Source organism: Gorilla gorilla, chromosome 11 (assembly GCF_029281585.2).
Source record: "Gorilla gorilla gorilla isolate KB3781 chromosome 11, NHGRI_mGorGor1-v2.1_pri, whole genome shotgun sequence".
Lineage (NCBI taxonomy): Eukaryota > Metazoa > Chordata > Mammalia > Primates > Hominidae > Gorilla > Gorilla gorilla.
The window spans coordinates 112,485,491-112,497,559 of NC_073235.2; the positions used below are offsets into that span (position 1 = coordinate 112,485,491).

The 12,069-nt window shown below is 37.4% G+C and overlaps 1 protein-coding gene across 14 annotated transcripts in view; it reads left to right on the forward strand.

The window, feature by feature from the left end:
- UNC80 (unc-80 homolog, NALCN channel complex subunit) overlaps positions 1–12,069 on the forward strand; it is a 234,133-nt gene that overhangs the window by 100,554 nt on the left and 121,510 nt on the right. For 9 of the 14 annotated variants that reach the window (XM_055380463.1, XM_055380468.1, XM_055380470.1 and 6 more), the window contains exons 23-25: positions 1,005–1,217; positions 6,197–6,368; positions 9,204–9,337. In XM_055380463.1, the coding sequence (XP_055236438.1) occupies positions 1,005–1,217; positions 6,197–6,368; positions 9,204–9,337 (519 nt within the window). The remainder of the gene's footprint in view (positions 1–1,004; positions 1,218–6,196; positions 6,369–9,203; positions 9,338–12,069) is intronic. The other 5 variants (XM_031008739.2, XM_031008743.2, XM_031008740.2 and 2 more) reach the window with 1 other exon arrangement.

The window sequence follows — 12,069 nt, forward strand, 5'->3', positions numbered from 1 at the left end:
ATTTGATTCTTACCAGATTCTGGATATCAACTAAAAGATGTTTCTTCTTTTTTCTTTTTTTTTTTTCAAGCACATTTTGACATGACAAGGTGGAGCCATGTCTTTCTGAAGAAATGCTCTATCATTTATCAATTAATCTCCTCTTTATCAAACATTTTCAATTAAAACCATGCCTATTTAAGTATAATCCAGTCAGTTATTTATGACAAAAGAAAAAAAAAAACACTAACTCAGCAAGATTGAGCTTCCTTTTCTTTTTTGTTTTTTGAGATGGAGTCTCACTCTGTCTCCCAGGCTGGAGTGCAGTGGCGCGATCTCAGCTAACTGCAGCTTACACCTCCCGGGTTCAAGCCTCAGCCTCCTGAGTAGCTGGGACTACAAGCACGCTCCACCATGCCTGACTAATTTTTTGTATTTTTAGTGGAGATGAGGTTTCATCATGTTGGCCAGGCTGGTCTTGAACTTCTTTTTTTAATAGCCAAAATGTGCAGAACCAATTTTACCTCTTTGGAACATATGGATGGTTATAGACAAAAGACTACTGCTGGTACAAAATTACTTCTGACGCTCTTGGTTAAAATAAGACTGGTTCTAGAAATGGAATATTTGTTTGCTTCATGTAAAATTTACGGTTCAAAAAAAGATTCATATTTAAGACCTCACTAAAAGCTCTTTCACTCTACACTCAAATCGCTGTTACCCTTAAATATACAAAGTTGGAGACATGTAATTACTTGAGATTCTTGAGAAGAAGGAGAAAGCAACACAGAAACCTACCTAAAATGTCTAATCCTTCAAGATCCACATTTATGGGGGGGATTTTGCTTTCCAGATTTCTCACTACTGTGTTGGCCATACTGACACCACCCTGGGAAATATGGCCAAAATAAATCAAAACATGAAGAGGAAAATAAACTAAAAATACACAGTAATTCCCTTTAAGACCAATTTAAAGTTATTATTCATTAATCCCACATTATTTTTTCCTAAACAACCCTACACAGGAAGCCCCTGTGGTGGCCAGAGCAGCCTTGTTCCTGGAATGTGCTCGTTTTGTTCACCGCTGCAACCGTGGCAACTGGCCAGAGTGGATGAAAGGGCACCACGTGAACATCACCAAGAAAGGACTTTCCCGGGGACGCTCTCCCGTTGTGGGCAACAAGCGAAACCAGAAGCTGCAGTGGAATGCAGCCAAGCTCTTCTACCAATGGGGAGACGTGAGCTTTCGGTTTTCTTCTATAACAATTAGGATGCTTAAGTGAAGTGGAGTCATTTTTTGATTGATTGTGTTTGTTTTGAAGACAATTTATTGAGTGTTTGTTATGTACCAGGTACTGAAGGAAACACTTTGGGGAAAAATAAGCAACTCATTTAATCGTCCCAATAAATCTATGAGGTTAGACATTACTATCTCTGTTTTACAGTTAAGAGAACTGAAGTTTATACAGGTCAAGTGACCTACCAAATTTTACATATCTATTAATACTAAGTAGAGGAACCACTATTCCATCTCCCAGATTAGATTTCAAAGCCTTGCTTCTAACTGCTATATTCATCAAGAATTATCTTTTTGAAAGTCATTGTTATAATTGTAAAATACACCCTTATTTTGGTTTCTATTCTGATTTATATTTTGTAAGGCATGATTTTTTCTAATTTCTTAATGAAATTTTCTCTTTTGTTGATGTGCCTCCTTTAAGTTGCCTGAAAGCCTTTGGAAACTGCACTCACATAAACACATATGTATGTATGCATATGAGTAAGTGAATAAATTTAAAAGTGAATGAATGAAACTTCTTTAGGAATTCTAACAAAATGGACCCTTAAAATAACTACAACTTCTTTACCATAGAAGGAAAAAAGGTGAAGAATAAAAAGAAATTCAAGAGGACCAAGTTTCTGCTAATTTTAGACAGAGCTGAACATAAACACACATAAAGAGGTTCCATATATTCCTCTTTTCTTAAAGATTACTTGGAATAACTGTTATAATTTCCGTTAATAATTCAGAATGTGTCTACCAATGTGCTTACCAACTAAGGTATTCTTCCTCCAGTTTTACCCATATCTTTTTTGCAAAGTGCCAAAGTTATTCAAAAGGCGTGAATTGTATTTAGTATGTGTGCAGTCTTTCTGTAAGTGTATCAATCTTTCCTTCTTTATTTGCTGTTCTTTGGATTTTCTTCCCTATATAAAAACATCCTGTTTAAAAAGATACACATATATATATGTGTGTGTGTGTGTATGATATGTTGGAGTAGAACACTTTATTAATGCTAATGTCAATGATCAACACTTAGCACTGCCCTTTTCAGGCTTCGATTGCACATTATATATGAGAAGACACAGTTTCTCCTATGTAATATCTATTTTTGTAAATCATTGAGATAAGTTATTAAGTGATTCCATTGTACTTATCCTGCATTTAATTATATTTGGTTTTAACCTTACAAGGGTTTATACAAGTCAAGCAGTGTCAATGAAATGCATATCATGAGATACATAGAGGCACCAGTAATCTCTTTAATGTGGAGAGATATTCCAACCCCCCATTTATTACCTATCTCATTCAAGGAAGGTCTTATTGAGAGGCTTCTCTGAAACAACAGTCACAATTGATAATCCCATTGGCTTCCTACAGGAGAGGAAAACCATTAAGTGCTACACATTCGAGAGTTTCAGGTTTATAGGGAGATTGTCACCAAGAGATTTCACAAACAAGTGTTTTCAGGACAAGTGTCTTCTGACTTTCTTGCAGCATTTGACACTGCCAACTGCACATACCTCTGTCTTTTGTCCTTTGTCTTTTTGAAACCATCATGCTTCAGAGTTTCCTTGCATCTCTGTGCCTAATTCTCTGTCTCCTTTCCTGGTCCTCTGTCTCCTCCCTCGTCATAAACAGATATGCTCCAGGATCTCTCTTAATTTCTTCCTATATAACTTACTTCAGGGTTACATTTATTCTTATATTTCCAACTGTAACCTGTAAGTACAGACTTCCCTAACCATAGCAGTTTTCAGATCCCAGATCTACATTGCCAGCTGCACTTTGGAAGCATTCACTTAATATCCTAGAACTCAATCTTCCAAAATAAAACCCTTCTCCTCAAGTAAACACATTGCCACCTACAACCCTTCTGAGCTTTCTATTCTTATTGACACCACCGTCATCTGAGATGCCAACCTTTGAGCATATCCCAATCTCCTCCCCTATTGATCCCACCTCTTTCATGTCACTGAAGCCCCTTAGGTCAGATCCCCATGACTTCTCATCTGGATGATTAAACTTTTTTCCTATTTGGTCTTCTCCTCACAGTCTCCTCTCATTTAATGCATCCTACACACTGTCAGTGAAAAGATCTTCCTACAGCCCAGCCCACCCAAGATATGACATTCATCCTCATCTCCCAGCCTCCAGACTTGCACCCTCTAATTCATTCTCCAAACTGCTCTCAGAGTGATTAGGCTACAATGCAAATTAGAGTGTGTTTCTTATCCACTTAAAATGCTTTCAGTGGCCCTCCTTTTCCCTCAGGATAAAACCCAAACTGCTTAGCCTGGCATCACTGCCCTCTCCACAACCTTTGCTCAGACCATTCCAAGATTATGAGTGATGAACTGAAATGAGCTAATGTACCTAAAGAATATGTATTTAAATACTTTCCTCCTAATGTATGTTCAATAATAATCAGTTCTGACATGAATTTTTGAAAGCAGAGTCCATGCTTCTCTCAGCATTCCTGGGTAGCTAGTACAACATCCCTGGCATAAGTGATCAGGTTACTTCTCCCACTCAGAAACTACCTTTCATCCTTCTCAAGAATGTACAATGAAGTTCAACTTCAAGAACTGTAGGATCTGATCCAAATCTACCTTTTCAGCCTTCCTGTACATTATTTCCTCTCACAAAATTGAACTTCAATTATGTGGCCCCTCTGTCAGTCTCTCAGCACATAGTGCATTTCCATGAACATAAATCTTTCAGGACCGTCCCCTCGAATGTCTGCTCTCCCCATTCTCCATCAGTCAAAACACCAATTTGTCAAAGTCTACAAACTTTGAGACCTTCTGTGAGATTTTCTGTGATCCTCTGAACTAAGTTTTCTCTTTATTTCTTTATTTTTTTATTTCAGTGGCTTTTGGGGTACAAGCCGTTTTTGACCACATAGATGAATTAATTTTATAGCAGTGAATTCTGAGATTTTAATGCATCCATCATCCGAGTAGGGCACGTTGTACCCAAAATGTAGTTTTCCAGTCCCACAGCTCCCCAACCCTCTCCCTCTCTGAGCTGAATTTAATCTATCTTATGAGCTAATAAAGTGTTTCTAGTCTCTTTAGCCAGTTAATGAGTTGTTTCGTTATGTTATTACATCCCTCAATAGACTGTAAGCTCATTGAGAGGAAGAACACATACATAGACAGTCAGACATCCTATGTTTGAATCCTGCTGAGCAACCTTGGGCAAACCTCCCAGCCCCTCTAAACTTCCTATTTGCCAAACAGTAATCTTTCTTATGTGGGCTTATAATCTACCAAGGCACATTAAACAAAGGTACTAGTGTACTATAACAACTTACTCAACTTTATGTTCCATTTAAAACCTAACAAATTACCTCACTTAATAAATATTTGATGAATGAAGGAAGAGATGAATAAACATAGCCCTGAGGCATTTTTCTAGCTTTGGGTGAGACATGGAGATCTAAATTATTATTTAGACATATAGTATTACACCAGACAAGTTCATTTTTTGAGCAGCCCTTTAAGCTTTATAAACTGTGGACTTAATTTAAGTTGCTTAGTTACAACATCCTGGAATGGTCAATGTAGATATTTTTCCCTTTTGAGTCTCACTATTTAGTTTGTTGGCTCCATTCCAGACTCATAATTGTATGTCTCCTCCTTAACAGAGGATCTCCAAAATAGCAGCACCAGGATAAGTCTTTTTGTTGTGGTGGTGGTTTTGTTTTTACAATTTGTATCATTTGCTTAAAACTTATCCAGTTAGCAGCTAAAATTTTAGAATCCCACATACTGCTTTCTCCTTGGTATGGTTTTTGCTTCCTGGTTTTTAGCTCCTCACTTAATTCCAGAGTTTAGGGAGACCTTTTGGTTTCCAGATATCTAAGACACTCAAAAATGTCTTTTCATTTAAAGAGTATGAGCATAATCTTCACTTAGACAGCTTGAGCATGTTGGTTTTCAGTAGTAATATATTTTCTTACTTGCTGAGAATTTAGTAACTTTTCTAAATATTTGCAAAGTATGATACAGAAAGAAAGAAGAAACTTAGCTGGAATTTTGCTCTTACTTAAACACAGAGTATCCAAACTGTCAAACCCCAAGTTCAGTGATCTGTTTAACTTTTTCTCTCTCACTCCTGAGCCTGTCTCTTCTATTGTTGCATGCAGTATATAATTGGAAATAAAATAAATTAGATAGAGATAGTGTTTTTTGTCTCTTCTTGTGGAAAATTCCTTTGATAAACCAGACAATAGTGCCTGATGATTCAATAACAGATAGCAAGGATGTTAGTTCTAAGAATACCATGTAAAACCCAATATTATCCACGTGCTGAGTTATTAAAACTCATATTTCTAATGTTGTTGGGCACTCTACCAAAAGAAAAGTTAGCATTTCTTACTAATTCATAGAGTATTATGGAAAGAGGAAAAAGGTCTATAAAAGAAGCCAATAAGTACATATATAATGACAGATAGAAAAAAATTGCAGCAACAGAATTCTTGCCAACTTCTAAACTCGTTAGCGTGACAGTGACATTCTCATTAAAAATAGCATAATCAGAAGCACTCTGAGGAACTGTGCCTTCTGATGTTTTACTGCAACAAAATCCTCCATTAAAAGCAATTGTGTACTCCCTTGTATCATATCTATAAAATAAATAACCTTTGAGTAAATGGAAATATTTTCAGAAAAACTTTTGTACAAATATACAAAGGTGTCATTCCAGTTTTTACAAGTCTTTAGACTGAATGACTTTGGGGATAGCCATTTCTTCCATTTCTGGTTTCCATACTGGCAAATATGGTGGAAACAACACTGTGGCATACAGAAGAGGCTTATGCTGGAAATAATTCTCATTAATTGGTTGCTTATGTCTAATATAATGTGAGAGCCTATTTTAGAGTTTGACTTAGTTTGTGCTGTTTCATTGTTTTCCTTCCCATTGTAGGCTATTGGCGTCCGATTGAATGAGCTGTGCCACGGGGAAAGTGAGAGCCCAGCCAACCTGCTGGGTCTCATTTACGATGAAGAGACCAAGAGGAGACTTAGAAAGGAGGATGAGGAGGAAGACTTTTTAGATGACAGTAAGGAGACTCCCTTTACTACAAGAACCCCTGCTTGTAAGAACCTCTGCTTTAGGAGCACTTAATACTTCTCTTTTCTCCTTCATATTCTTACCACCTCCCCATGTCTTTCCACTGCTCCTTCTCCCCTTTTCCCTGTGCATGGGTGTAAAGCATGTGCATAAAGCCACACAGAGACAAGGCAAGAACCAGAAAGAGAAGACAGAGAGGGGCAAGGAGCTGCAGGCAAGATGGAACATTTGTTCTTTTCTTGTCTTTGACGAAACAAATATTGGTATTAGACTTCTCTGAGAAAATATCTCTGAGGCACTATAGTTGTGGAAAATTTACTGTCCTAGAAGAGATTTTGTCAGGTTTTGTGTTTTTTATATTGCTCCAGGAAACAAAATCAGACCAAATAAAATTGAATATGAAATATTTTACAAATCACTAAAATATTGAAAATTTTAAACAGAGTATATTATAGTATTTAACATGACACTTAAATATTAAAATATTCAGAGGTTGCTAGAACTGTGAATGTCTGCTGTACTGTACCTATTTATTAAATTTAGAATTGAATTTCATCATAGAAAAGTAGAGACAAAAAGATTCCTATTACATCCTTCTTCAACATCATTTTGTGCATACGTGTGTTCTATACCATACAAGCTTTTGTGTATATGTACCACTGCCTTTTATGGAATACAAAATTCCAGTTATAGTTATGGAATTCTTATCTTTATATGATGAACATAGTGAGATCTCTTCCTCCTGACCTTCCCCTGTGGTTTGAAATTCAAGCTCCCTGACTGCATGTTAAGAGTTGTCCTTCATTAGGTGATTCAGACCTACTGCATTGTTGCAGTCATGAAATGTAAAAGAGTGGATGGGACATAACGTTAGGCAGGACTAAATAAGAATCAAAGAAAACTCTTATGATCTTCCTTTCCACGTTCCTTCCAAAGTTTTTTTTTTTTTTGCATTTTTTAATCATGTTACCCCTTCTAAGACCTTATCAAATCAGAGCAAATCTTCTTGACGTAGCCATTGACAAAACACCAAATTATTATGTCAGTCTTTCAACCTAATAATGAAGGTTGGCCCCAAAGATATCTAAAGTAGCCTAGACTATCTTAGAATGAGGTTTATCCAACAATCACGGAACCTAGGGAAGGCCCACCATAAGACCCATCTAGCCAGAAGGCATTCTAAGCCATCCTGGAACTTCCAGGGGCCCTTCAGAACAGAGAGAAGCTGAAGCAACATTAAATGCATGCATCCTCCTAGGCCAAAACAACTTGAATCTCCATTAGACTGCATAAGTGTCATTTACCAATATGTTATGCCTAGAATATTAGTTTTTTGTTGAGACTAGGTAGAACTCAATCCTTGTTTATTATAACAGGATATTTAGTATGATAGCCCTGAAAGAGCCTAGACTAAGACTAAGCTCATTGTCTGCAGGACTGGTAAGAAAAGCCTGGATGATAACCTTAGGAGTGAAACGACAGACCCAAAAGTCTATACTGAATGTCTAGTGTTCAATTATTTTTTAAAAAGTGTTGCATATCCACACAGTATTTAGTCAAATAGCCCCTATAAGACACACATAAGATTGATATGTCTGATTTTTAGTTCCACTTTCAAGTCAATACACAGCTCATCTTGCATTTAAAAGCTGATTATGGTGCAAGCAACTTTCGGGCTGGAAATTCTACAGAAGCTTGTCTTTTCCATTCTTGATGAGAGGCAAAGTCCCCGGCAACAAATTAACTCGGGAGAGAAAATGGTTTTCCTGAAAAAACAATAGCTTAAATACCTACAGAAAGACCGTAATTTCCACCTGTTTTCAAATGAAATCGTGAAGTATGTATTCTATTCAATTAAGAAAGCCTAACACCCAGGAAACATTTTAGAGATATTTTTAGGACTGTTCATATGTAATGATATTGTGATTGCTTGATGACTTGATTCATTTAAAATGGATAACCATTTCCTTTTATAAGAGAAAGAATTCTACATGGCTTTGATTTTTTCTGAACACTTAAATAATGAATATATTTCTGCATCATCCTGTGTCATCAGTTGTGATGACACATATCTGAGAACTAATTCTGAGAATTAAAAAAATCACTATGGTGTTACCGTGGCCATTATGTGTCTTTAGAGCAAAATCTATTAGCTGGCTTCTAGTGGATACAACGCTTTACTAATTCAAAGGTCAATATTCTGCAGAGCAAAAGAGAATATTTGTACATTTCTAGTATAGCTATGCCTTAATTTGACAGGCTAGCTTGCACAAACTGTATGATATATGTGATCCAGTAAGTATGTCTTGTCTGTGTTGCAGAAACACATTTGGACTAGAGCTGAAACAACTTCACTGCCCTCAAAACAGCAGGACAGACATCCCTCATAAAATGAACTGACAGAATTTTTATAGCTCCAAATCTAGTTCACTGCCATATACATAGTCTAAATCTGATTGAACAGCAGCATAGAAATCTTGCGAGATTACTTCCCATTTCTGTTTTCGTTAAAAGGTATTCTAGTTTAGTTGGAGCTGCATTTTGTTACTCTATGATGCTTTAAGGAAAATAATTTAGTTCCCCTTGTTCAATATTTTAATACTGAAGCACTCTGTAGAATTTGCAAAATGGAGGAAGAGAGATGCTTTTGTTAGCGCATAAATCATGCTAAAGGAATAGGTAAATTGAACTTACATAGATATAGATGAAGTCCTCATATGTAATTGGATGTTGGACATATATAGGTAACATTCTCATATGCAATTTGATTTTACACATGTGTAGCTATGTCCATCAAACTATGCATTTCTGTATTTTTTGTTGATTTGTCTCCTTATGAAAGAACACTTTCATTTCATAGGTACTGTGAACCCCTCTAAATGCGGTTGCCCCTTTGCCTTGAAGATGGCAGCATGTCAGCTTCTTCTGGAGATTACCACCTTCCTGCGAGAGACCTTTTCTTGCCTGCCCAGACCTCGCACTGAGCCTCTGGTGGTAAGTTAAAGCATGCATGTTAATAATCAGGTTACTTGGAGAGGCCAGGCGTGTGTCTGGGTTTCCAAGATTCACAGTTTTCTTAAATGTTCCATGGCTAGTGTATCACATAATTTTAAAAATTCAACCAAGGGATTTTGAAACATAAAAAGAAATGCTCTTTTCCTCATTACAAATAATAATAACTCCAAAGTCAATCTAGAAATCAGTGAAGGTTTTCCTACTGGATACAGTGTTTCTTTGATCACTATCAATTATGCTGGGAATATCTAGGAGCCTTTAGCTTCCTTTACTCTGAAAATATGAGGAGTTTTATGGCTAATGTTTTCCAGAACTCACCAACAAATTTTTTTATACCAACTGCTCATAAATCTGTATAGAAATTTGCTTCTTAATGAGTGTTCTCATTCAAATTATGGTTGAAAGTACTCTAGTATTTAGTGTCTAAAATCCCCAAATGTACGTTGTTATTTCTGTAGCATTTCCTAGAGATTATGGATAGACAGAAATAAGACCATGCATGTGTGCATGCACACACACACAAACACACACACACATGCGTGCATGCATATACACTCGTGTGGTATACCATGAAGGCCTGATTTGTTTAACCAATGATATAAATATAAATACTATGCAAGAACCAGGCACGTTCACAGAGTGCGTGGCACGGGGCACACCTTGGAGTCAATTTTCCTTCACTCCTAGTTCTCTAATGGGCACCAAGTTTCCAGTGGTTCTTTCATCACAGGCATCATCCAGCTGGAGCTGAGGAACCAGACTATCTCCCAGAGCAATCGTTACATAAACAATCTATGTGTTTCCATTTAAGCAAATTTTACAATCCACAATACACCACCTCTCCTTCTTTTTTTTTTTTTTTTTTTTTTTTTTGAGACGGAGTCTTGCTCTGTTGCCCAGGCTGGAGAGCAGTGGCACGATCTCTGCTCACTGCAAGCTCTGCCTTCCCAGTTCACACCATTCTCCTGCCTCAGCCTCCCGAGTAGCTGGGACTACAGGCGCGTGCCACCATGCCTGGCTAATTTTTTGTATTTTCAGTAGAGACAGGGTTTCACCATGTTAGCCGGGATGGTCTCGATCTCCTGACCTCATGATCTGCCTGCCTTGGCCTCCCAAAGTGCTAGGATTAAGGTGTGAGCCACCGCGCCCGGCCACCTTTCCTCCTTTTTAAACCAAACTCGGCATGAGCAAGGCCGTGTCCCAAGCAAGGCCAGGCGGTGTGGGGAGAGGAGTGAAAGAATGGGGGTTCTGGTGTCACTGCATGACACCTCTGCCTCTGGTTTTCCGGGGTTCTAGGAAGACCATTCATTGCCTCACACTGTAGAACAGAAAGTGGTTGTTTTCAAGTTAGAAATATTTATGAGTAAACTGTCTGCTCTCAAGAGAAACACCCATATTTGGACTGTGACACTACCATTTGGATATTGAAAAGAGAAGTTTCTTCTACTGCCCTTATGTAATTTCATAATAACCTGAATCTTTAATTTTCTGAATTGTCACTTTCACTATTATATTGAGACTACTCTGTAAAATCAAATCAAGGCCACCACTCAGCACTTCTGTAGGCCTCTATCAGTATTATCCCTATCAACATTCTAATGATGTTGAAGTCTTCATAAAAGCACAAAGTACATCTACTTTTAAGTTTTCAGATTGTTATTGGTCACCATTTTGATCCACTGTAATAAAAAAAATAAGAATCCTAAAGTTTGACTAGGTTATTTTTGTTTTCCCTGTCAATTCTATAAAACTAGAGTTTAATGGTCCTTATTATTGTAACAAATTTATTTTTAAAAGATCAATCAAATCTTCTAAATTTGATTAATATAATTTGACTAACCTACAGTTAGTCAGTTAGCAAGAGGAAAATTTTTACTTTATGTCACCTTTAATTGGGCCTCTGAAATCTTTTATTCATTACACTAGGATTTTCATTGTTAATGTGTACGTTTGTGTATTGTGTCGAGATGTGGCCTTTATAACATAAAGAGGGAAAGGACCTTTTTCTCCCATTTCAGCTATCTAACCCTAGTTGATAGTAAAGAAAACTCAAGCCACATTCTAACTTATTGAAATGTTTTACCAACGCAGAAATTCTTACAATTGTTTTCTATTTTTAAATTGTGGTAAGAGCACCTACCATTGGATTTCTCCTCTTGATGAATTTTTAAGTGTATAATATGTTATTGTTGACTGTAGCTATAATGTTGAACAGCACATCTATGGAGCGTCTTCCTTAACTGAAATTTTATGCCTTTCTATTAAGTAATTCCCCCATTGTGCCCTCCCACCAAGTCCCTAGCAACCATCATTCCACTCTTTTTTTTTTTTTTTTTTTTTTTGAGATGGAGTCTTGCTCTGTTGCCCAGGCTGGAGTGCAGTGGTATGATCTCGGCTCACTGCAAGCTCTCCCTCCCAGGTTCACGCCATTCTCCTGCCTCAGCCTCCCGAGTAGCTGGGACTACAGACGCCCACCACCATGCCCAGCTAATTTTTTTTATTTTTTTTAGTAGAGATGGGGTTTCACCATGTTAGCCAAGATGGTCTTGATCTCCTGACCTCATGATCCGCCTGCCTTGGCCTCCCAAAGTGCTGGGATTACAGGCGTGAGCCACAGCATCCGGCCCCCACTCTTTGATTCTATAAATTTGACTATTTTACGTACTTACTCATATAAGTGGAATCATGCAGTATTTGTCTTTCTGTGACTG